This window comes from Ranitomeya imitator, chromosome 1 (genome assembly GCF_032444005.1).
Source record: "Ranitomeya imitator isolate aRanImi1 chromosome 1, aRanImi1.pri, whole genome shotgun sequence".
Classification (NCBI taxonomy): domain Eukaryota; kingdom Metazoa; phylum Chordata; class Amphibia; order Anura; family Dendrobatidae; genus Ranitomeya; species Ranitomeya imitator.
Window position 1 is genome coordinate 849,376,935 of NC_091282.1, and position 25,272 is coordinate 849,402,206.

The 25,272-nt window shown below is 44.7% G+C and overlaps 1 protein-coding gene across 4 annotated transcripts in view; it reads left to right on the forward strand.

The window, feature by feature from the left end:
* MPND (MPN domain containing) overlaps positions 1 to 25,272 on the forward strand; it is a 107,679-nt gene that overhangs the window by 51,971 nt on the left and 30,436 nt on the right. For all 4 annotated transcript variants that reach the window (XM_069741344.1, XM_069741361.1, XM_069741369.1 and 1 more), the window contains exon 5: positions 15,669 to 15,741. In XM_069741344.1, coding sequence (XP_069597445.1) covers positions 15,669 to 15,741 — 73 coding nt within the window. The remainder of the gene's footprint in view (positions 1 to 15,668; positions 15,742 to 25,272) is intronic.

Sequence of the window (25,272 nt, forward strand, 5' to 3'; positions counted from 1 at the left end):
CATATTGTACTTCATGTTAGTGGTAACATTTCTTCGATATTACTTGCGATTATTTATGAAAAAAACTAAAAAACGGAAATATGGCGAAAATTTTAAAAATTTTGCAATTTTCAAACTTTGTATTTTTATGCCCTTAAATCAGAGAGATATGTCACGAAAAATAGTTAATAAATAACATTTCCCACATGTCTACTTTATATCAGCACAATTTTGGAAAAAAAAAATTTTTTTGTTAGGGAGATATAAGGGTTAAAAGTTGACCAGCAATTTCTCATTTTTACAACACCATTTTTTTTTTAGGGACCACATCACATTTGAAGTCATTTTGAGGGGTCTATATGATAGAAAATAATGAAGTGTGACACCATTCTAAAAACTACACCCCTCAAGGTTCTCAAAACCACATTCAAGAAGTTTATTAACCCTTTACGTGCTTCACAGGAACTGAAACAATGTGGAAGGAAAAAATGAACATTTAACTTTTTTTTGCAAACATCTTAATTCAGAACCATTTTTTTTATTTTCACAAGTGTAAAAACCGAAATGTAACCATAAATTTTGTTATGCAATTTCTCCTGAATACGCCAATACCCCATATGTGGGGGTAAACCACTTTTTGGGCGCATCGCAGAACTTAGAAGTGAAGGAGCGCCGTTTGACTTTTTCAATGCAGAATTGGCTGGAATTGAGATCGGACGCCATGTCACGTTTAGAGAGCCCCTGATGTGCCTAAACAGTGGAAACTCCCCACAAGTGACACCATTTTGGAAACTAGACCCCTTAAGGAACTTATCTAGATGTGTGGTGAGCACTTTGAGCCCCCATGTGCTTCACAGAAGTTTATAACGTAGAGCCGTGAAAAAAAAAATCGCATTTTTTCTACAAAAATGATCTTTTTGCCCACAAATTTTTATTTTCACAAGGCTAACAGGAGAAATTAGACCACTAAAGTTGTTGTGCAATTTCTCCTGAGTACGTCGATGCCCAATATGTGGGGGTAAACCACTGTTTGGGCGCACCGCAGAGCTTGGAAGAGAAAGAGTGCCGTTTTACTTTTTCAATGTAGAATTGGCTGGAATTGAGATCGGACGCCATGTCGTGTTTGGAGAGCCCCTGATGTGCCTAAACAGTAGAAATCCCCCACAAGTGACCCCATTTTGGAAACTAGACCCACCATGGAACTTATCTAGATGTGTGGTGAGAACTTTGAATGCCCAAGTGCTTCACAGAAGTTTATAATTAAGAGTCATAAAAAAAAAATATATATATATTTTTCCACAAAAAAAAGATTTTGTAGCCCCCAAGTTTTTATTTTCACAAGGGTAACAAGAGAAATTGGACCCCAGAAGTTGTTGTCCAATTTATCCTGAGTACGCTGATGCCCCATATGTGGGGGTAACCCACTGTTTGGGCGCACGGCAGAGCTCAGAAAGGAGGGAGCACCATTTGACTTTTTGAGCGCAAAATTGGCTGTCGTGTTTGGAGACCCCCTGATGTACCTAAACAGTGGAAACCCCCCAATTCTAGCTCCAACCCTAACCCCAACGCACCCCTAACCCTAATCCCAACCTGATCCATAATCCTAATCACTAACCCTAACCATAATCACAACCCTTACCCCAAAACAACCCTAATGTCAACCCTAACCATAACCCTAATCAAAACCCTAAATCCAACACACCCCTAATCCTAATCTCAACCCTAATCCCAAACCTAACCCTAATCCCAAGCGTAACCCTAATGCCAACCCTAACCCTAATACCAACCCTAATCCAAACCCTAACCCTAATCCCAACTCTAACCCTAACTTTAGCCGCAACCCTAGCCCTAACTTTAGCCCCAACCCTAACCCTAGCCCTAAGGCTACTTTCACACTTGCGTCGTTTGGCATCCGTCGCAATCCGTCGTTTTGGACAAGAAACGGATCCTGCAAATGTGCCCGCAGGATGCGTTTTTTGCCCATAGACTTGTATTGCCGACGGATCGTGACGGATGGCCACACGTCGCGTCCGTCGTGCACTGGATCAGTTGTGTTTTGGCGGACCGTCGGCACAAAAAAAGTTCAATGAAACGTTTTTTTGTACGTCGCCTCCGCCATTTCTGACCGCACATGCATGGCCGTAACTCCGCCCCGTCTACCCCAGGACATAGATTGGGCAGCGGATGCGTTGAAAAACTACAGCCGCTGCCCACATTGTGCACAATTTTCACAACGTGTGTCGGTATGTCGGGCCGATGCATTGCGACGGCCCCGTACCGATGTAAGTGTGAAAGAAGCCTAACCCTAAATTTAGCCCCAACCCTAACCCTAAATTTAGCCCTAACCCTAGCCCTAACCCTACCCCTAACCCTAACCCTAATTTTAGCCCCAACTGCTGTTCTCCTGCCGGCCAGCAGATGGAGACAGATGGCGGGCGCACTGCGCATGCGCCCGCCATTTTCTTTTGCCGGCGGCCAGGAGGAGCAGCAGGAGGATCCAGGGACACAGGTGAGTATGATAGGGTCCCTGAATCCCCCTATTTCTCTGTCCTCTGAAGTGCGATCACATCAGAGGACAGAGAATTACACTTTACTTTTTTTTTTTTGCGGTCGCCGGTAAACAGTTAATTACCGGCGATCGCAAAACAGGGGTCGGTAAATCCGACCCCGATCATGCTCTTTGGGGTCTCGGCTACCCCCAGCAGCCGAGACCCCAAAGATTCTCGCGGGGCCGGCCGGCGGGCGCACTGCGCATGCGCCCGCCATTTTGAAGATGGCGGCGCCCACCGGGAGACACGAGGAGCACCGGGGGAGATAGGTGAGTATCGGGGGGCTATCTGAGACCCCTTTTCTCTGTCCTCCGATGTGCGATCACATCGGAGCACAGAGAAATTAAAAAGAGATCGCGTTTTTTTTTTTTTGCGACCGCCGGTAAACGGTTAATTACCGGCGATCGCAAATGCAGGGTGGGTAAAAAAAACCCCGAATCATGTTCTCTGGGGTCTCGGCTACCCCCGGCAGCCGAGACCCCGGAGAAAATCCGACTCTGGGGGGCGCTATTCACTTTTTCCACAGCGCCGTTAATTAACGGCGCTGTGGTTTAAGTACCCTTAGCGGCCGCCGTTAAAAGGCGTATCGGCGGTCGCTAAGGGGTTAAGCAAATAACTTATGCTGTAATGTTGTTATTGTTTCAGTTGAATAAATCTATTTAAATTGTTATTAAGGTCAGGATTATTTTTCTCCTTCCTAAGTACAACAGAACAGTGGTGTCCAAATATGAATGATTAACCCATTAAACTGGGGAGATAAAAGTAATATAAAAAGTGATTCTAAAAATCTTCATCTACTTGCATGTTAACCCCTTCCCGACCCATGACGCCACGTAGGCGTCATGAAAGTCGGTGCCAATCCGACCCATGACGCCTATGTGGCGTCATGGAAAGATCGCGTCCCTGCAGATCGGGTGAAAGGGTTAACTCCCATTTCACCCGATCTGCAGGGACAGGGGGAGTGGTAGTTTAGCCCAGGGGGGGTGGCTTCACCCCCTCGTGGCTACGATCGCTCTGATTGGCAGTTTCACTTTCAACAGCCAATCAGAGCGATTTGTAATATTTCACCCATTATAACGGGTGAAATATTACAATCCAGCCATGGCCGATGCTGAAATATCATCGGCCATGGCTGGAAATACTAATGTGCCCCCACCCCACCCCACAGATCGCCCCCCCAGTCCCCCGATCTGGCCGGTACACTGCTCCGGCTCCCCTCCGTCCAGTGCTCCGCTCCCCCCCGTGCTCTTGTCCGCTCCCCCCGTGCTCCAATCACCCCCCCCCCCGTGCTCCAATCACCCCCCCTGCACTCCGATCCACCCCCCCCCCCGGTGCTCCGTTCCACCCCCCCGTGCTCCATTCCAGCCCCCCCGTGCTCCGTTCCACGCCCCCCGTGCTCCGTTCCACCCCTCCCGCGCTCCGATTCCCCCCCGTGCTCCGATCCCCTCCCCCGTGGTCCCCCCCCACCCCATCATACTTACCGATCCAGCCGGGGTCCCGTCCGTCTTCTCCCTGGGCGCCGCCATCTTCCAAAATGGCGGGCGCATGCGCAGTGCGCCCGCCGAATCTGCCGGCCGGCAGATTCGTTCCAAAGTGCATTTTGATCACTGAGATATAATCTAATAAATGACCCCCCCCCCTTTGTCACCCCCATAGGTAGGGACAATAAAAAAATAAAGAAATTTTTTTTTTTCCACTAATGTTAGAATAGGGTTAGGGGTAGGGTTAGGGGTAGGGCTAGGGTTAGGGTTTCGGTATGTGCACACGTATTCTGGTCCTCTGCGGATTTTTCCGCTGCGGATTTGATAAATCTGCAGTGCTAAACCGCTGCGGATTTATGGCGGATTTACCGCGTTTTTTTCTGCGCATTTCACTGCAGTTTTACAACTGCGATTTTCTATTGGAGCAGTTGTAAAACCGCTGCGGAATCCGCACAAAGAAGTGACATGCTGCGGAATGTAAACCGCTGCGTTTCCGTGCAGTTTTTCCGCAGCATGTGTACAGCGATTTTTGTTTCCCGTAGGTTTACATTGAACTGTAAACTCATGGGAAACTGCTGCGGATCCGCAGCGTTTTCCGCAGCGTGTGCACATACCTTTAGAATTAGTCTATGTGCACACGGTGCGGATTTGGCTGCGGATCCGCAGCGGATTGGCCGCTGCGGATTCGCAGCAGTGTTCCATCAGGTTTACAGTACCATGTAAACATATGAAAAACCAAATCCGCTGTGCCCATGGTGCGGAAAATACCGCGCGGAAACGCTGCGTTGTATTTTCCGCAGCATGTCAATTCTTTGTGCGGATTCCGCAGCGTTTTACACCTGTTCCTCAATAGGAATCCGCAGGTGAAATCCGTACAAAAAACACTGGAAATCCGCGGAAAATCCGCAGGTAAAACGCAGTGCGGATTTTTCAAAAATGGTGCGGAAATATCTCACACGAATCCGCAACGTGGGCACATAGCCTTAGGGTTAGGGTTGGAATTAGGGTTGTGGTTAGGGTTGTGATTAGGGTTATGGCTACAGTTGGGATTAGGGTTAGGGGTGTGTTGGGGTTAGTGTTGGAGTTAGAATTGAGGGGTTACCACTGTTTAGGCACATCAGGGGTCTCCAAACGCAACATGGCGCCACCATTGATTCCAGCCAATCTCGTATTCAAAAAGTCAAATGGTGCTCCCTCACTTCCGAGCCCTGACGTGTGCCCAAACAGTGGTTTACCCCCACATATGGGGTACCAGCATACTCAGGACAAACTGCGCAACAATTACTGGGGTCCAATTTCTCATGTTACCCTTGTGAATCTAAAAAAATGCTTGCTAAAACATAATTTTTGAGGAAAGAAAAATGATTTTTTATTTTCACGGCTCTGCGTTGTAAACGTCTGTGAAGCACTAGGGGGTTCAAAGTGCTCACCACATATCTAGGGGGTTCCTTGGGGGGTCTAGTTTCTAAAATGGGGTCACTTGTGGGGGTTTCTACTGTTTAGGCACACCAGGGGCTCTGCAAACGCAACGTGACACCCGCAGACCATTCCATCAAAGTCTGCATTTCAAAAGTCACTACTTCCCTTCTGAGCCCCGACGTGTGCCCAAACAGTGGTTTACCCCCACTCATGGGGTATCAGCGTACTCAGGAGAAACTGGACAACAACTTTTGGGGTCCAATTTCTCCTGTAACCCTTGGGAAAATAAAAAATTCTGGGCTAAATAATTATTTTTGAGGAAAGAAAACGTATTTATTATTTTCACGGCTCTGCATTATAAACTTCTATGAAGCACTTGGGGGTTCAAAGTGCTCACCACACATCTAGATAAGTTCCTTTGGGGGTCTAGTTTCCAAAATGTGGTCACTTCTGGGGGGTTTCTACTGTTAAGCCACATCAGGGGCTCTGCAAACGCAACGTGACGCCCACAGAGCATTCCATCAAAGTCTGCATTTCAAAACGTCACTACTTCACTTCCGAGCCCCGGCATGTGCCCAAACAGTGATTTACCCCCACATATGGGGTATCAGCGTACTCAGGAGAAACTGGACAACAACTTTTGGGGTCAAATTTCTCCTGTTACCCTTGGGAAAATAAAAAATTGCAGGCTAAAAGATCATTTTTGAGAAAATAATTTTTTTTTTTTTTTTCATGGCTCTGCGTTATAAACTTCTGTGAAGCACTTGGGGGTTCAAAGTCCTCACCACACATCTAGATTAGTTCCTTTGGGGGTCTAGTTTCCAAAATGGTGTCATTTCTGGGGGATCTCCAATGTTTAGGCACACAGGGGCTCTCCAAACGTGACATGGTGTCCGCTAATGATTGGAGCTAATTTTCCATTTAAAAAGCCAAATGGCGTGCTATCCCTTCCGAGCCCTGCCGTGCGCCCAAACAATGGTTTACCCCCACATATGGGGTATCAGCGTACTCAGGACAAACTGGACAACAATATTTGGGGTCCAATTTCTCCTATTATCCTTGGCAAAATAGGAAATTCCAGGCTAAAAAATCATTTTTGAGGAAAGAAAAATTATTTTTTATTTTCATGGCTCTGCATTATAAACTGCTGTGAAGCACCTGGGGGTTTAAAGTGCTCAATATGCATCTAGATAAGTTCCTTGGGGGGGTCTAGTTTCCAAAATGGGGTCACTTGTGGGGGAGCTCCAATGTTTAGGCAAACAGGGGCTCTCCAAACGCGACATGGTGTCCGCTAACAATTGGAGCTAATTTTCCATTCAAAAAGTCAAATGGCGCGCCTTCCCTTCCGAGCCCTGCCGAGTGCCCAAACAGTGGTTTACCCCCACATATGAGGTATCGACGTACTCGGGAGAAATTGCCCAACAAATTTTATGATCCATTTTATCCTACTGCCCGTGTGAAAATGAAAAAATTGAGGCGAAAAGAATTTTTTTGTGAAAAAAAAGTACTTTTTCATTTTTACAGATCAATTTGTGAAGCACCTGAGGGTTTAAAGTGCTCACTAGGCATCTAAATAAGTTCCTTGGGGGGGTCTAGTTTCCAAAATGGGGTCACTTGTGGGGGAGCGCCAATGTTTAGGCACACAGGAGCTATCCAAACGCGACATGGTGTCCGCTAACGATGGAAATAATTTTTCATTCAAAAAGTCAAATGGCGCTCCTTCCCTTCCGAGCCTTACCATGTGCCCAAACAGTGGTTTACCCCCACATGTGAGGTATTGGTGTACTCAGGAGAAATTGCCCAACACATTTTAGTATCCATTTTATCCTGTTGCCCATGTGAAAATGAAAAAATTGAGGCTAAAAGAATTTTTTTGTGAAAAAAAAGTACTTTTTCATTTTTACGGATCAATTTGTGAAGCACCTGGGGGTTCAAAGTGCTCACTATGCATCTAGATAAGTTCCTTGGGGCGTCTAGTTTCCAAAATGGGGTCACTTGTGGGGGAGCTCCAATTTTTAGGCACACGGGGGCTCTCCAAACGTGACATGGTGTCCGCTAAAGAGTGGAGCCAATTTTTGATTCAAAAAGTCAAATGGCGCTCCTTCCCTTCCAAGCCCTGCCGTGCGCCCAAACAGTGGTTTACCCCCACATATGAGGTATCAGCGTACTCAGGACAAATTGGACAACAACTTTCGTGGTTCAGTTTCTCCTTTTACCATTGGGAAAATAAAAAAATTGTTGCTAAAAGATAATTTTTGTGACTAAAAAGTTGAATGTTCATTTTTTCCTTCCATGTTGCTTCTGCTGCTGTGAAGCCCCTGAAGGGTTAATAAACTTCTTGAATGTGGTTTTGAGTACCTTGTGGGGTGCAGTTTTTAGAATGGTGTCACTTTTGGGTATTTTCAGCCATATAGACCCCTCAAACTGACTTCAAATGTGAGGTGGTCCCTAAAAAAAATGGTTTTGTAAATTTCGTTGTAAAAATGACAAATCGCTGGTCAAATTTTAACCCTTATAACTTCCTAACAAAAAAAAATTTTGTTTCCAAAATTGTGCTGATGTAAAGTAAACATGTGGGAAATGTTATTTATTAACTATTTTGTGTCACATATCTCTCTGGTTTAACAGAATAAAAATTCAAAATGTGAAAATTGCGAAATTTTCAAAATTTTCGCCAAATTTCCATTTTTATCACAAATAAACGCAGAATTTATTGACCTAAATTTACCACTAACATGAAGCCCAATATGTCACGAAAAAACAGTCTCAGAACCGCTAGGATCCGTTGAAGCGTTCCTGAGTTATTACCTCATAAAGGGACACTGGTCAGAATTGCAAAAAACTGCAAGGTCTTTAAGGTCAAAATAGGCTGGGTCATGAAGGGGTTAAAGTAGCAAGATCTAGTTTAGGTAGAAACTTTGATTTAAATCACTGATTTAAATCAAGCCTTACTGACTAGTGATTTAAATCGTTATTTAAATCGTGATTTAAATCAGTTAGATTTAAATCAAATCCACCCTGATTATGGGTGTCCCAACAAAGGGAAGAATATCTCAACAAATACTTTGGCAAGCTGGATCAAGAAAAAGATTTGCGAAGCATTCAAGAACCAAGCTCTATCCTTTCCAGAATCACTAAAAGCTCATTCCACCAGAGCTATGTCTGTCTTCTATGTTTGCAGAGCGGCTACCTGGTCCTCGGTCCACACCTTATCAAAACACTATAGGCTAGACTTGTCAAATAGGGATTTAGCCTTTTGAAGGAAGGTCCTTTAAGCTATTGTCCCACTCTAAAAAAAAAAAAAAAAAAAACATTATTCTCTAGTATTACTTCTGTGTTCTGTCATGGAGTGGATAGGAGACAATAGAAGTAGACTTAAGGTACCTTCACACATAACGATATTGTTAACGATATCGTTGCATTTTGTGACGTAGCAACGATATCGTTAATGAAATCGTTATGTGTGACAACGACCAACGATCAGGCCCCTGCTGGGAGATCGTTGGTCGCTGAAGAAAGTCCAGAACTTTATTTCGTCGCTGGATCTCCCGCGGACATCGCTGGATCGGCGTGTGTGACACCGATCCAGCGATGTCTTCACTGGTAACCAGGGTAAACATCGGGTAACTAAGCGCAGGGCCGCGCTTAGTAACCCGATGTTTACCCTGGTTACCATCCTAAAAGTAAAAAAACAAACACTACATACTTACCTACCGCTGTCTGTCCCCTGGCGCTGTGCTCTGCACTCCTCCTGTACTGGCTGTGAGCGTCGGTCAGCCGGAAAGCAGAGCGGTGACGTCACCGTTCTGCTTTCCGGCCGCTGTGCTCACACAGACAGTACAGGAGGAGTGCAGAGAAGCAGAGCGCCGGGGACAGACAGCGTTAGGTAAGTATGTACTGTTTGTTTTTTTACTTTTAGGATGGTAACCAGGGTAAACATCGGGTTACTAAGCGCGGCCCTGCACTTAGTTACCCGATGTTTACCCTGGTTACCGGCATCGTTGGTCGCTGGAGAGCGGTCTGTGTGACAGCTCTCCAGCGACCAAACAGCGACGCTGCAGCGATTCCGGATCGTTGTCGGTATCGCTGCAGCGTCCCTTAATGTGAAGGGGCCTTTACTGGTGATTTGGTTTCTAAGACCTTTCTCGACAGCACGGGTAGTTTCCCACCTTTTTTGTTATCTATGATAAATCCTTGATGTTAATAAATATGTAAAGCATTCATACTGGTGTGGATGATTGCACAATATTTGACGCCTCCAAAAAATGCAACATGTTGCGTTTCCCAGAAACGCACACCGCAAAACAACACATGCATAAGCATCCGCATGCGAACGCATGCAAAAGCATGTTCCTGCGTACACCATGTTAAAGGGATGTACGCATGATGCATGCGCATGTATGCGGATCGCACGCTGCGCACAGAAACGCTAGTGTGAACCCGGCCTTAGGCTGAAGACTGATGTCAGTGAGCACACCTTTTGTTACTATTGTCTATAGGGCAGCGAGTCACCAGTGGAAGTAAGCCCCCTCTTTTCAATGGACACACCACTGTACTTCGTGCTGCTATTGATGAAGCTGCGATTTAGGCCTTTATCTCTTGCACGGCACACGATAGCCTGTTTGAACCAGCGGTGGACACCGCGTTCAGCTCTTCCTGTCAAAAGGGAATAATTGCTGTCTGGTATATCACTGTCACCTCCCTTAGGAGCCCACTCCTTTGATTACCATCATGTCCTCTATATAAAGGATTTATATTTCCTTTTTTTCTTTGCAGAAGTCTTTCACTCAATTAAGACAATAGGATATGTTGTTTTGATACAAATAAGATTGGAGTTACAGTGGGGCAAAAAAGTATTTAGTCAGTCAGCAATAGTGCAAGTTCCACCACTTAAAAAGATGAGAGGCGTCTGTAATTTACATCATAGGTAGACCTCAACTATGGGAGACAAACTGAGAAAAAAAAATCCAGAAAATCACATTGTCTGTTTTTTTTAACATTTTATTTGCATATTATGGTGGAAAATAAGTATTTGGTCAGAAACAAACAATCAAGATTTCTGGCTCTCACAGACCTGTAACTTCTTCTTTAAGAGTCTCCTCTTTCCTCCACTCATTACCTGTAGTAATGGCACCTGTTTAATCTTGTTATCAGTATTAAAAGACACCTGTGCACACCCTCAAACAGTCTGACTCCAAACTCCACTATGGTGAAGACCAAAGAGCTGTCAAAGGACACGAGAAACAAAATTGTAGCCCTGCACCAGGCTGGGAAGACTGAAACTGCAATAGCCAACCAGTTTGGAGTGAAGAAATCAACAGTGGGAGCAATAATTAGAAAATGGAAGACATACAAGACCACTGATAATCTCCCTCGATCTGGGGCTCCACACAAATTCCCACCCCGTGGGGTCAGAATGATCACAAGAACGGTGAGCAAAAATCCCAGAACCACGCGGGGGGACCTAGTGAATGAACTGCAGAGAGCTGGGACCAATGTAACAAGGCCTACCATAAGTAACACACTACGCCACCATGGACTCAGATCCTGCAGTGCCAGACGTGTCCCACTGCTTAAGCCAGTACATGTCCGGGCCCGTCTGAAGTTTGCTAGAGAGCATTTGGATGATCCAGAGGAGTTTTGGGAGAATGTCCTATGGTCTGATGAAACCAAACTGGAACTGTTTGGTAGAAACACAACTTGTCGTGTTTGGAGGAAAAAAAATACTGAGTTGCATCCATCAAACACCATACCTACTGTAAAGCATGGTGGTGGAAACATCATGCTTTGGGGCTGTTTCTCTGCAAAGGGGCCAGGACGACTGATCTGGGTACATGAAAGAATGAATGGGGCCATGTATCGTGAGACTTTGAGTGCAAACCTCCTTCCATCAGCAAGGGCATTGAAGATGAAACGTGGCTGGGTCTTTCAACATGACAATGATCCAAAGCACACCGCCAGGGCAACAAAGGAGTGGCTTCGTAAGAAGCATTTCAAGGTCCTGGAGTGGCCTAGCCAGTCTCCAGATCTCAACCCTATAGAAAACCTTTGGAGGGAGTTGAAAGTCCGTGTTGCCAAGCGAAAAGCCAAAAACATCACTGCTCTAGAGGAGATCTGCATGGAGGAATGGGCCAACATACCAACAACAGTGTGTGGCAACCTTGTGAAGACTTACAGAAAACGTTTGACCTCTGTCATTGCCAACAAAGGATGTATTACAAAGTATTGAGATGAAATTTTGTTTCTGACCAAATACTTATTTTCCACCATAATATGCAAATAAAATGTTAAAAAAACAGACAATGTGATTTTCTGGATTTTTTTTTCTCAGTTTGTCTCCCATAGTTGAGGTCTACCTATGATGTAAATTACAGACGCCTCTCATCTTTTTAAGTGGTGGAACTTGCACTATTGCTGACTGACTAAATACTTTTTTGCCCCACTGTATATGATATCTAAATTCTATCCTCTACATTACTGTTTAATGGAATTTGAATCTGACTGTGGATACATATATGTAAATGTGGGTCTTTTGTGATTTTTTTTTTTTCTCTTTTTGCTATGCAGCACCCTGGTCTCGTATAGACCAAAACGTTTGTGAACCTTGTTGTTGGATTGCATATTAAATCATAATTTAAGTTCAGCAATTTTGACTGCCAAGTTTTTGCTTATTGTGGAGACACAGGGGTCAGCATTTCTCTAGTCTGCTGGCTTGAGACCACATGGACCAGGGATCATCCCTCTGAACGCCTGCTCTCCTTTTACTGTGGGCATAATACTACTCAGACAACACAGGGTGAGGGTAAAACAGTGTGTCAATAATTTATTGAACCACCAACAAACAATAACATATAGAACAGTCCCAGCAGATACCCAAGATTGTGCAAATTACAGTCTCACCCTTCCACTGACTCGCTGGGATTAGAGCCCCTTCCAGGGCTGGCTACCCCCACCAGTGGCACCCCGCTTTTGGCAGGCACTCACAGAGAGGAGGTAACAACAAGCTTAGGAAGCTAACCGAGAGGAGTGAGGTATGTGGCCAAGTGACCTGATGTGTCCTAACCTGGATTCTTCATGACGTCTCTGAGGGTTCATCGATGGTCAGTGGAGCAGATCTGTGTTCTTCCAGCTTTGGCCGTGGTCCCCTCAGTTGACATCCTTTAGAGTCCTTTGGAACAGAGGCAAAGACTCCTTATATAGTTCAAAACTGTCATTCAAGCCCTGATTCACAGGTCAAGGGGTATGGGTGATGAAGTTAACCCGCATTGTTTGATTATTTATAGTTTATCCTAAAATGTTTGCAAGTCAACAAACTGCATGGCCTGGTATAATTTGTAATTGACATATTGGCAAACATCATTGTTCAGTGACGTTGAGTTCCTGATTGCAAAGATAACAGTACAACAAACAAATTTGTCTGGCATAATTAAGAAGAAATGCTGTATTGTCATACTTATCAATATGCATTAATGGCCAAAAATTGTGTACAACAGAGCACACTCAGTTTGCATAATCTCCATCATTGGGCCTGTCGGCACATACACCTGAATCCCGTTATGCGAGGATTCAACATGACTCCCAATAGAATTTTCTCCCATAGTCATAGGCTCTATGTAAACCAAGACTAGTAGGCTGAACTTGCTTTTGTTGTAAGACCCCTACAGGCAAGGAACACAGCCAAACCCCTACTGGCAAGGAACACGGCCAAACCCCAACCTTCATACAGTGGGGGAAATATTTATTTGATCCCGTGCTGATTTTGTAAGTTTACCCACTGACTAAGACATGAACAGTTTATAATTTTAAGGGTAGGTTAATTTTAACACTGAAAGATAGAATATCAAAAATAAAATCTAGAAAATCACATTTTATAAATTTTATATAAATTTATTTGCATTTTGCAATGAGAAATAAGTATTTGATCCCCTACCAACCATTAAGAGTTCTGGCTCCTACAGACCATTTAGATGCTCCCAATTAACTCATTACCTGCATTAAGGACAGCTGTCTTACATAGTCACCTTTATAAAAGACTCCTGTCCTCAGACTCAATTAATAAGTCAGACTCTAACAACTACAACATGGGCAAGAGCAAAGAGCTTTATAAGGATGTCAGGGACAAGATCATAGACCTGCACAAGGCTGGAATGGGCTACAAAACCATAAGTAAGATACTGGGTGAGAAGGAGACAACTGTTGGTGCAGTAGTAAGAAAATGGAAGAAATGCAAAATGACTTTCAATTGATCTGGGGCACCATGCAAAATCTCATCTCTTGGGGTATCCTTTATCATGAGGAAGGTGAGAGATCAGCTTAAAACTACAAGGGGGGAACTTGTTAATGATCTCAAGGCAGCTGGAACCACAGTCACCAAGAAAACCATTGGTAACGCATTATGCCATAAAGGCTTAAAATCCTGCAGTACCCACAAGGTCCCCCTGCTCAAGAAAGCACATGTGCAGGCCTGTTTGAAGTTTGCCAGTCAGATGAGACAAAAATTGAGCTCTATAGCATTAACTCAACTCACCATGTTTGGAGGAAGAGAAATGCTGCATATGACCTAAAGAACACCATCCCCACTGTCAAGCATGGAGGTGGATACATTATGTTTTGGGGGTGTTTCTCCACTAAGGGCACAGGACTACTTCACCACGTCAATGGGAGAATGGATGGAGCCATGTACTGTAAAATCCTGAGTGACGCCCTTCTTCCCTCCACCAGGACATTAAAAATGGGTCGTGGCTGGGTCTTCCAGCAAGACAATGACCCAAAACATACAGCCAAGGCAACAAAGGAGTGGCTCAAAAAGAAGCACATTAAGGTCATGGAGTGGATTAAGCAGGCTCCAGACCATAATCCCATAGAAAACTTATGTAGGGAGTTGAAGCTCCGAGTTGCCAAGCAACAGCTTCAAAATCCTACTGATTTAGAGATGATCTGCAAAGAGGAGTGGACCAAAATTACTCCTGACTAGGGTTGAGCGAAACGGATCGTTCATTTTCAAAAGTCGCCGACTTTTGGCAAAGTCGGGTTTCATGAAACCCGACCCGATCCCTGTGTGGGGTCGGCCATGCGGTACGCGACTTTCGCGCCAAAGTCGCGTTTCGTATGACGCGCTTGGCGCCATTATTTTTTTCAGCCAATGAAGGGGCGTGGGCAGAGTGATGACATAGGTCTTAGGGGCGTGGACGCCTATCGCCATGTTGTCGCTTGTGCGCTGTAGCGATTTGCACTGTGTAACACCAGCTTTTCAGTTCAGGGACGGACGGAGGGGAGAGAGAGAGAGAAAAAAAAAAAATTCCCATTGGCTTTGCATTGGGTTTCGTGTTTCGGTCGATCCTCGACTTTTCGCCATAATCGGCCGATTTCACTCGACTCGACTTTTGAGATAGTCGGGTTTCGCGAAACCCGGCTCGACCCTAAAAAAGTCAAGGTCGCTCAACCCTACTCCTGACGTGTGCGCAAACCTCATCATCAAGTACAAAAAATTTCTGACTGCTGTGCTTGCCAACAAGGGTTTTGCCACCAAGTATTAAGTCTTGTTTGCCAGAGGGATCAAATACTTATTTCTCAGTGCAAAATGCAAATGAATTTATAAAATTTATACAATGTGATTTTTCAGGATTTTATTTTTTATATTCTATCTCTCAATGTTAAAATTAACCTACCCTTAAAATTATAGTGTTCATATCTTTGTCAGTGGGCAAACTTACCAAATCAGCAAGGGATCAAATAATTATTTTCCCCACTGTATGTCAATGCAGAAAAGGGGGGACAATTTTTCCTTCTGTGTTGAGTCAGAAAAAACTGAAAAACTTTTTGTTCATCAAATACAGCAGCAACTAACTGTTGAAAAGCATTCTAAGTGTTAGGCTGGGGTCACATGGGCATCAATTCTCTCATACAAGAGAATCTGGCCTGTTATGCTAATGTCACTCAGATCAAACTCTGTCAGAGTGATCCGATTCTCTTGCATGAGAGAACCATATCACTGGTTCGGAATGATTATCGGCATGACAAAGAAAAAGATGGCGGCTATGCCCCATAGTCCGAGTGCTATTTGATTAAAACATTGCATAGCCACGTTATACGCTCGTGTGAACAAGCCCATAATGTTGGTACATTCCCAAAAATGTGTTACCAATTGCCAGCATTTCTATATAAAGTTTATGTTCCCTTGAAGTGTTATTTACTTGTGTAGATACAGATTCCTTTTCTTACTTGCAAATTGTTGTCGCAGATCTAAGAAGCAGTCAAGTTGAAAGCCGTACGCCTGTGAAATTTTCCGCGCTCGGCAGTCGGGATTCAGCCAGGTACAGTACAAAAGGATGCACTGCATATACAATTATTTCAAAATCTTTATCTACAGTAAAAGTATTTTTCTCTAACCCAATTTCTTCAATTTTACAAATTTGCTTAAATGTTTCAGATTACCCATCTAATTTTGCGGTAAAATATGAATTATATAAGTAATCAAAATGTGCAACTTTGAAATGATCATGTATTTACTGTGTATAAATGAGTCACCCAAATCTATATAGCCCTAGTGAAAAAGTTTTTACCACCATAAACCTGATAACTTATTCTGCCAAACTTGGCAGTAACAACTGCAGTAGAACATTTGCGGTAATTTGTACCAAGTCTTTTACATCGCTGTCCCACTCATCTTTGCACAATTGTTTAATTTCTCACAATAAGGCCGGTTTCACACGTCCAGATAATTCCATTACCATATAAAATCGGTACTGGAGTTATCCGTGTCCGTGTGCTCACGTGGCACATCAGTGTGGCACACAAGCGGCACACGTGTGCCGCCCGTGTGCCCACTGGGTACCACACGCACCATGCAGGAGACAGCACTAAAGTTTAGCGCTGTCCCCTGCATCGTCCCCTGCTATCTTCATAGCAAACGCTGCTGCAGGGAAGATATGAATAATAGTGTTTAAAATAAAGATCCATCTGTCCAACCTATGGGAGGTGGAGCCGCATATTCATTACTGTAAACTCGTACATAGTTGCCTTCTTATAGGCATGGTTATGTTATTCATGTTACGTTCCTCCTACTGCTGACGCCGTCCAGGGGTGTATACTGCAGAGGAGGAGCCACGGTTAATCTTTTTGAGATTATGCATAGTGTCGCCTCCTAGTGGACAGCAGCATAACACCCATGGTCCTGTGTCCCCCAATTAGAGGCTAAGAGAAAGAAAGAGATTTTACGGTGAGTACGCAAAAATCTCCTTTTTAAAGGAAATCTGTAAAAGGAAAGCGTATTAATAGCTTAGATCAAATGTGCTGACAGATTATCTTTAAATAGCGTGATCTCCAATGCACACGTGCGCCAGCTGCCTTTGGCACAAAGCTAATGTTGGGGAAATAAGCATTCATGGTTTTGCCACATTCGTAAAAGTACAATCTATAAAAAAAAAATCTATTATTTATCCCATTCAGTAAATGCCGTGAAGTAAAAAACATATAAACTCTAAAATTGCCTTTTCCAGGTCACCACCTGACAGCACCATGCAGGACGTCCTTCTTATCCACAGTGGGACAGGAAACCACGAGAGTTTAAAAGGACCCTCCCCCTTCCACCCTTCAGTGTTTTTCCTGTCCCACTGTGGATGGGAACGACGAGAGATTCGCTGTCCCTACAGAGAGTGTGGATCGGGGGGGCTCGGCCTCTTCCTTCCCGCTGAATGTCCTCTGTATTGCTGACACCCTAGTAACTGGGTCCCTCGGCAGCACCAGTGCAGCGCTGCTCCTGGTAGAAGGTCGCTTCCCCCTGGGGGCTCTCGACCTTGGATGACGGCCCAAGACATACCTGCATGTTGTCCCTGCAAGGGTGCACCCTTCGCAGGCGTTCGAGGCCGGGAGGAAGCAGGCTCAGCAGAACGCTGGAGAACGCCGGCGCCGGGTATTTCGGCAGTGAACAGGCAATCAACTTCCGGTTCGCCGCGGCCGCGTCACTTCCGGGTCGCGGTCGACCAAGGGGTGGTCATCTTCTTCGCTCCTGTGAGAGCGCTGGGACACAGGAACAGGATAAAAGGTATGTGTGGGTAGCGTGCACTAGGCACCGCAGTCAGCAGTGTAGGATGGAGGAACAAAGTACACCGGCAGTCAGCATGGAAGTCCCGGGGAAACAGGAATCCCTGGCTCATGTGAGTCTCCACTAGGAGGTGTGTTTCTCTAAGCCCCTATTAAAGATACCATCAGTGGTCCTTTTATTTTTATTTCAGGGGCGTCCTTCATCTGGGGATAAGAAGGCGGGCAGATCTAAAAAGTGTCCTATCTGTGCCACAAAACTTAGTGTCTCGTGGCAAAAGCCTCTCTGCGACTCCTGCACCACTCGTATTGTGGGAGAAGAACAGGCCTCCCTAATAACGAGCATGAGGGCCATGGTTAGAGAGGAAGTACAAGCCTCAATATCTAACTTATCTGCCTCCCAGTCGATCCAGCCTGACTTCCAGGATCCTCCCAAGTCTAAGAAAAGACAGAGGGAATCCGATCTGTCATCAGAAGACAGCCTTTCCGAATCTGATATGGAGGAAGAGGAGGAATTGTGTAGAGACCCTCCTCATAGGGGGAAAAAGTATCTATTTTCCTCTAATGATATTGATGAGCTGCTGAATGCGGTGAGACAAACTATGCAAATTGAGGAACCTTCAACCTCTCAGTCTATCCAAGATGAGATGTTCGGGGGGCTGCGCTCGCAAACTTCAAAAGTTTTCCCGGTTAATGCCAACATTCGGTGAGTCCGAGTTTCCAGTCTCGGCTTTGCTTCAGCTTGCAGCTGTTAACCCCTTCTTCACCTCTTCCTACAGCTCAATGATCTTGGAGGAGGCAGAAAAGAGGATATCTATTCCGAGAGACTTTAGGCTTCGTCTTCCCTTTGACCATGATGAGGTTAGACTGGGAAGATATTCCGAAAATTGACATCCCACTAGCGAAGGTGTCTAAAAGAACTGCCATACCATTTGAGGACTCCTCAAACTTGAAGGAGCCTATGGACAGAAAGGCTGATGGTCTCCTAAAGAAAGCTTGGGAAAGTTAGGCCGCAGTGATCCGCACAAATATAGCGGCAACATCTGTGGCGAGAGCAATGCATCTATGGGTTGACGACTTAACCCTGCTGTTCTGTTGGTCAAAAATGACCGACTTTGAACTTCAATATTCTTTAAAATATTCAAGATGCGGCTCTGAAACCCGTGGCCGACCGACCCATCCTCATTTAAGTCAATCAACCACAAGTTTCAGAACCGCATCTTGAACACCCCAAAAAATACCAAAGTTCAAAATAGGTCTCCCCAGACCGAACAGAACAGCAGGGTTAAAGGATCAGTTGTCAGCCAAGACCCCTAGGGAGACTATTATAAATGCTATCCCTTTGCTGAAACTGGCTACGGGGTTTTTGGCAGATGCTACTGCCGAATCGGTCAGATTCACGGCTAGGGGGCAGTCATTATCGAATGCGGCCCGTCGGGCTATATGGTTGAAGAGCTGGTCAGGAGATGTTCCTTCCAAGAACAAATTATGTTCCATTCCCTTTTCAGGAGGTAGAGTGTTCGGGCCCATATTAGATGATATTCTAGATAAGGCCTCTGATGAAAAGAAAGGGTTTCCAGAGGAGAAAAAGAAGAAGTTCCAGCCCTTTCGTAGGCCCTATTATAGTCAGCGATCAGACTATAGGGGTAAAGGAAAACAAGGGAGATGGAGCTACCAGAAAGGGGGAGAAAATAGGAACCGAAATAGAGATCCAGGTCCCTCAAACTCTAGATCTGAGTTCCGGAGAAAATGACGCCACCAGAATAGGGGGTCGATTGTTGAACTACCTGGGGGAGTGGGAAAAAATTACTTCAAGTCCGTGGGTCCTTCAGGTTATATCTCAGGGGTACAGGATAGAGTTCGACTCCCTTCCCCCAGAAAGGTATCTCGTTTTCAACGTCCGTCTCTCTTCGACTTCACCAATGTGGTCAGACATTCAGGATCTTCTTCGGATGGGGGCAATATCTCCTGTACCTCCCCACCAATTAGGATCAGGCCACTACTCGGGTCTCTTCTCTATAAAAAAACCATCAGGAGAGTCCCGTACGATCATAAATCTAAAGCCGCTAAACAAATGGGTACAGTACAAAAGGTTCAAAATGGAGTCCATTCGCTCCACGATTCCCCTGTTAGGGAAAGATGTGGTAATGTGCACTTTGGACTTAAAAAGTGCATATTATCACGTGCCAATTCTTTCTCATCATCAGAAGTTCCTAAGATTTGCAGTAGAAAAGGAGGGGTCAGTCTTCCACTATCAATTCTGTTGCCTTCCATTCGGATTGGCGTCGGCCCCAAGAGTTTTTACAAAACTCGTCACGGAGATCGTATCCTATCTAAGGAAGCCATAATACCATATCTAGACGATTTCCTGTTGGTGGCAGATTCGGTGGGGCAACTCAATGTCGATTCTCAAATAGTGATCTCCACACTGCAGAATTTAGGTTGGGTGTTGAACTGGGAAAAATCACACCTAACCCCAAGATCAAGGAGGCAGTTTCTAGGTGTAATACTAGATTCAAACATCAGGGAATCGTTTCTTCCGGACAAGAGAAGATCAGATCTGATAAAGAAAGTTCAGCAGTTTACAAGATCTCGGGTAACAATAAGAGACGCTATGAAGATCCTGGGTCTGATGACAGCTTGTATCCCTTGTGTCAGCTGGAGCCAATTCCATTCCCGTCAGTTGCAGAAAGCGGTTCTAGTAACATGGGACAGAAGACAGTCTTCGTTGGACAGACAGTTTGTCCTATCCTATCGGGTCAGAGAATCCCTACGATGGTGGACTGTGTCAGAGAACCTCCAGGTGGGGGTCCCATGGATCCAGACCCCAGCAGTCACGGTGACCACGGACGCAAGTCTACAAGGTTGGGGCGGCCAGGTACTCGGAAGATACTATCAAGGACAATGGAGTTTGGAAGAGAGCAAAAATTCCTCAAACCACAGAGAACTACATGCGGTTTGGAAGGTTTTGTGTTCAGCCCGGTCCCTAGTAAAGAACAGACATCTGAAGATCTTATCGGACAACACGACGGCGGTGGCTTTCCATCGCCATCAGGGGGGCCCAAGGCATCCGAAGCTTCAACATCTGGCGGATCAAATTTTCGCATGGGCGGAAAGATCGGTACTTTCGATTTCGGCTGTTCACTTAGAAGGCGCAAGAAACCAGGTTGCGGATTTTCTGAGCAGGGAAAAACTATCACCCACAGAGTGGGAACTGAGCACCAAGGTTTTCAATATCCTGTGTCAGCGTTGGGGAACCCCGACTGTGGACCTATTCGCAACCAGAAGGAATGCAAAAATAAAAACCTTTTTTTCACTAAACCCTCAAGAGAATCCAGCAGGGGTAGATGCCCTTTCCCAGTCATGGAGCAAAGGGCTACTATACGCCTTCCCCCCTCTGGCATTAGTACCAAGGGTCCTCAGAAAAATTTGCGAGGACGGAGCTCGAGTGATTTTAGTGGTCCCTTTCTGGGCCGGAAGAAGCTGGTTTCCCCTTCTAAGAAAGCTGGCAGTGGACAGTCCTTACCATCTTCCAGTCATGAGAGACTTACTTTCTCAGGGTCCGATCCTTCATCAGAACCCAGGGAATCTGCAGTTAGCAGCATGGATCCTGAACGGCAGATCCTAAGGTCAAAGGGCCTATCAGAAGGGGTGATTTCCATCCTACAAGCAAGTAGGAAGCCGGTGACTTCGATGATATATCTCAAAATCTGGAAGAGATTCTGCAGTTTTTGTGGAGACACAACAATCGATATTGATCACCCCAACATTCCTAAAATTCTTGATTTCTTACAGCAGGGCTTCAATAAGGGGCTTAAACCGAGTACTTTGAGGGTTCAGATAGCAGCCCTCAGCGTATTTTACGACTCTTCCCTTGCTGCTCACCCTTGGATCGCTCGATTTTCTAGAGCGGTCATGAGACTAAGACCTCTAATCAGAAAGACGGTTCCTCCTTGGGACCTTAATTTAGTACTTAATGAATTATGTAAAGAGCCCTTTGATATAGAGAAGGCGATAAATATTACTAATCTTTCCCTAAAAACAGTTTTCTTAGTGGCCATTACATCAGCCAAAAGATTGGGGGAGCTTCAGGCCCTATCCATCCAGAACCCTTATCTACAAATATTTGATGATAGGTTGGTTTTAAGGCTTGACCCGGGTTTTCTTCCCAAGGTAGTTTCAGTCTCAAATATTAACCAAGAAGTTGTTCTTCCATCTTTTTGCCAGTTCCCTAAGAATCAAAAAGAATCTTTTTTTCATAACTTAGATGTTAGGGAAACAGTACTTAAATACCTGGACATGACTAGGGCCTGGAGACGAGATAATAATCTCTTTGTCTTGTACGGGGGTCCTAATAAGGGGAAGAAAGCATCAAAATCCACTATTGCTAGATGGATTAGATCCACTATTACTCTAGCCTATCAGGCACAGGGAAAAGATCCTCCAGATAGCCTTAAAGCTCACTCATCTAGGGCTATGGCCGCATCTTGGGCAGAAAAAGGGGGGCCTCGATAGATCAAATTTGCAAGGCAGCATCTTGGTCTAACATTAGCACCTTTTCAAAACACTACAAATTAGACGTAGTCTCTTCTCAGTTAGCTTTTGGCAGGAAAGTGCTTCAAGCGGTAGTCCCACCCTAGAACCAGGAAGTCTTCTTTGGTACTTCTCCATGGTGCTGTCAGGTGGTGACCTGGAAAACGGTAATTAATCTTACCGATAATTGTATTTCCAGGAATCCATCCTGACAGCACGGATAGTTCCCTCCCTAATGTAAATGTGTTATACTTATGTGAAGTAACATTTGTATTAATCTTGTTATGTTCAAAATAAATTTTTCTGTTTGCATCCATCCAGATGTGTTACTTTGGAAAAGCACTGAAGGGTGGAAGGGGGAGGGTCCTTTTAAACTCTCGTGGTTTCCTGTCCCACTGTGGATAAGAAGGACGTCCTCCATGGTGCTGTCAGGATGGATTCCTGGAAATACAATTATCGGTAAGATTAATTACCGTTTTTTTTTTTGTCTTCGACTCTCTAAATAAAAATATGCAATAAAAGAGCAATCAAAGCATTGTATGTACCACAATATTGTATGGCTAAAACACAACCTCGCGCCATGCAAAAACAAGCACTTGCACAGCTTTGTTGATGAAAAAATTAAAAGTTACAGATCTTAACCCCTTCATGACCCAGCCTATTTTGACCTTAATGACCTGGCCATTTTTTGCAATTCTGACCAGTGTCCCTTTATGAGGTAATAACTCAGGAACGCTTCAACAGATTGTAGCGATTCTGAGATTGTTTTTTCGTGACATATTGGGCTTCATGTAACTGGTAAATTCAGGTCGACAATTTTTGTGTTTATTTGTGAAAAAAACGGCAATGTGGGGAAAATTTTGAAAAATTTCACAATTTTCAAATTTTTTGTTTTGTTAAACCAGAGAGTCATGTGACACAAAATAGTTATTAAATAACATTACCCACATGTCTACTTTACATCAGCAAAATTTTGGAAACAACATTTTTTTTTTGCTAGGAAGTTATAAGGGTTAAAATTTGACCAGCGATTTCTCATTTTTACAACAAAATTTACAAAACCATTTTTTTTAGGGACCACTTCACATTTGAAGTCAGTTTGAGGGGTCTATATGGCTGAAAATACCCAAAAGTGACACCATTCTAAAAACTGCACCCCTCAAGGTGCCCAATACCACATTAAAGAAGTTTATTAACCCTTCAGGTGTTTCACAGCAGCGGAAGCAACATGGAAGGAAAAAATGAACATTTAACTTTTGTCACAAAAATGATCTTTTAGCAACAATTTTTTTATTTTACCAAGGGTAAAAGGAGAAACTGGACCCCGAAAGCTGTGGTCCAATTTGTCCTGAGTACACCGATACCCCATATGTGGGGGGGAATCACTGTTTGGGCGCACGACAGGGCTCGGAAGGGAAGGAGCGCCATTTGACTTTTTGAATGAAAAGTTGGCTCCAATCTTTAGCGGACACCATGTTGCGTTTGGAGAGCCCCGTGTGCCTAAAGATTGCAGCTCCACCACAAGTGACCCCATTTTGGAAACTAGACCCCCCAAGGAACTTATCTAGATGCATAGTGAGCACTTTAAACCCCCAGGTGCTTCACAAATTGATCTGTAAAAATGAAAAAGTGCTTCTTTTTTTTTTTTTTTCTTCACAAAAATGTTCCTTTAGCCTAAATTTTTTTCATTTTCACATGGGCAACAGGATAAAATGTCTCCGGAGTACACCAATACCTCATATGTGGGGGTAAACCACTGCTTGGGCGCACGGCAGGGCTCTGAAGGGAAGGAGCGCCATTTGACTTTTTGAATGGAAAATTAGCTCCAATCGTTAGCGGACACCATGTCGCGTTTGAAGAGCCCGTGTGTACCTAATCGTTGGAGCTCCCCCACAAGTAACCCCACTTTCGGAAACTAGACCCCCCCCCCCCCAAGGAATCTGGATGTATGGTGAGCACTTTGAACCCCAAAGTGCTTCACAGAAGTTTATAATGCAGAGCCGTGAAAAAAAATCATTTTTTCTTTCCTCAAAAATTTTTTAGCCTGCAATTTTTTATTTTCACAAGGCTAATAGGAGAAATTGGACCCCAAAAGTTGTTGTCCAGTTTGTCTTGAGTACGCTGATACCCCATATGTGGGCGTAAACCACTGTTTGGGCACACGTCGGGGTTCAGAAGGGAGGGAGCACCAGTTGACTTTTTGAACGCAAGATTGGCTGGAATCAATAGTGGTGCCATGTCGCGTTTGGTGATCCCCTGATCTGCCTAAACAGTGGAAACCTCTTAATTCTTACTCCAACACTAACCCCAACACATCCCTAACCCTAATCCCAACTCTAACCATGACCCTAATATCACAACCCTAACCCCAACACACCCTTAACCACAACCCTAACCCCAACACACCCCTAACCCTAATCCCAACCATAACCCTAACCACAAGCTTAACCCCAACACACTCCTAACCGTAATCTTAACCCTAATTCCAACCCTAACTCTAAATCTAACCCTAAGGCTATGTGCCCATGTTGCGGATTTGTGTGCGGAGTTTTCCGCACCGTTTTTGAAAAATCCGCAGGTAAAACACACTGCGTTTTACCTGCGGATTTACCGCGGATTTCCAGTGTTTTTTGTGTGAATTTCACCAGCGGATTCCTATACAGGAACAGGTGTAAAACGCTGCGAATTTCGCACAAAGAATTGACATGCTGCAGAAAATACCGAGTGGTATTTTCTGCACCATGGGCACAGCGGATTTGGTTTTCCATAGGTTTACATGGTACTGTAAACGTGATGGAAAACTGCTACGAATCCGCAGCGGCCAATCCGCTGCGGATGCGCAGCCAAATCCGCACCGTGTGCACATAGCCTAATTCTAACCCCAATTCTATCCGTAACCCTAACCCTAATTGCAACCCTAACCCTAGTTCTAACCCTAACCCTGGTTCTAACCCTAGTTCTAACACTAACCCTAGTGGAAAAATAAAAATAAATATATTTTCTTTATTTTATTATGTTCCCTACCTATAGGGGTGATAAATGGGGGGGTTTATTTACTATTTTTATTTTGATCACAGTGATATGATCTATCACAGTGATCAAGATGAATGAACGAATCTGCCTACCGGCAGATTCGGTGGGCGCACATGCGCCCGTCATTTTGGAAGATGGCGGCCCCCATGCAGAAGACGGACACCGGGAGGGACACCGGAGGTCTGTAGGTATGAGGGGGTGGGATCGGAGCACGGGGGGAGCGGACAGGAGGACGAAAG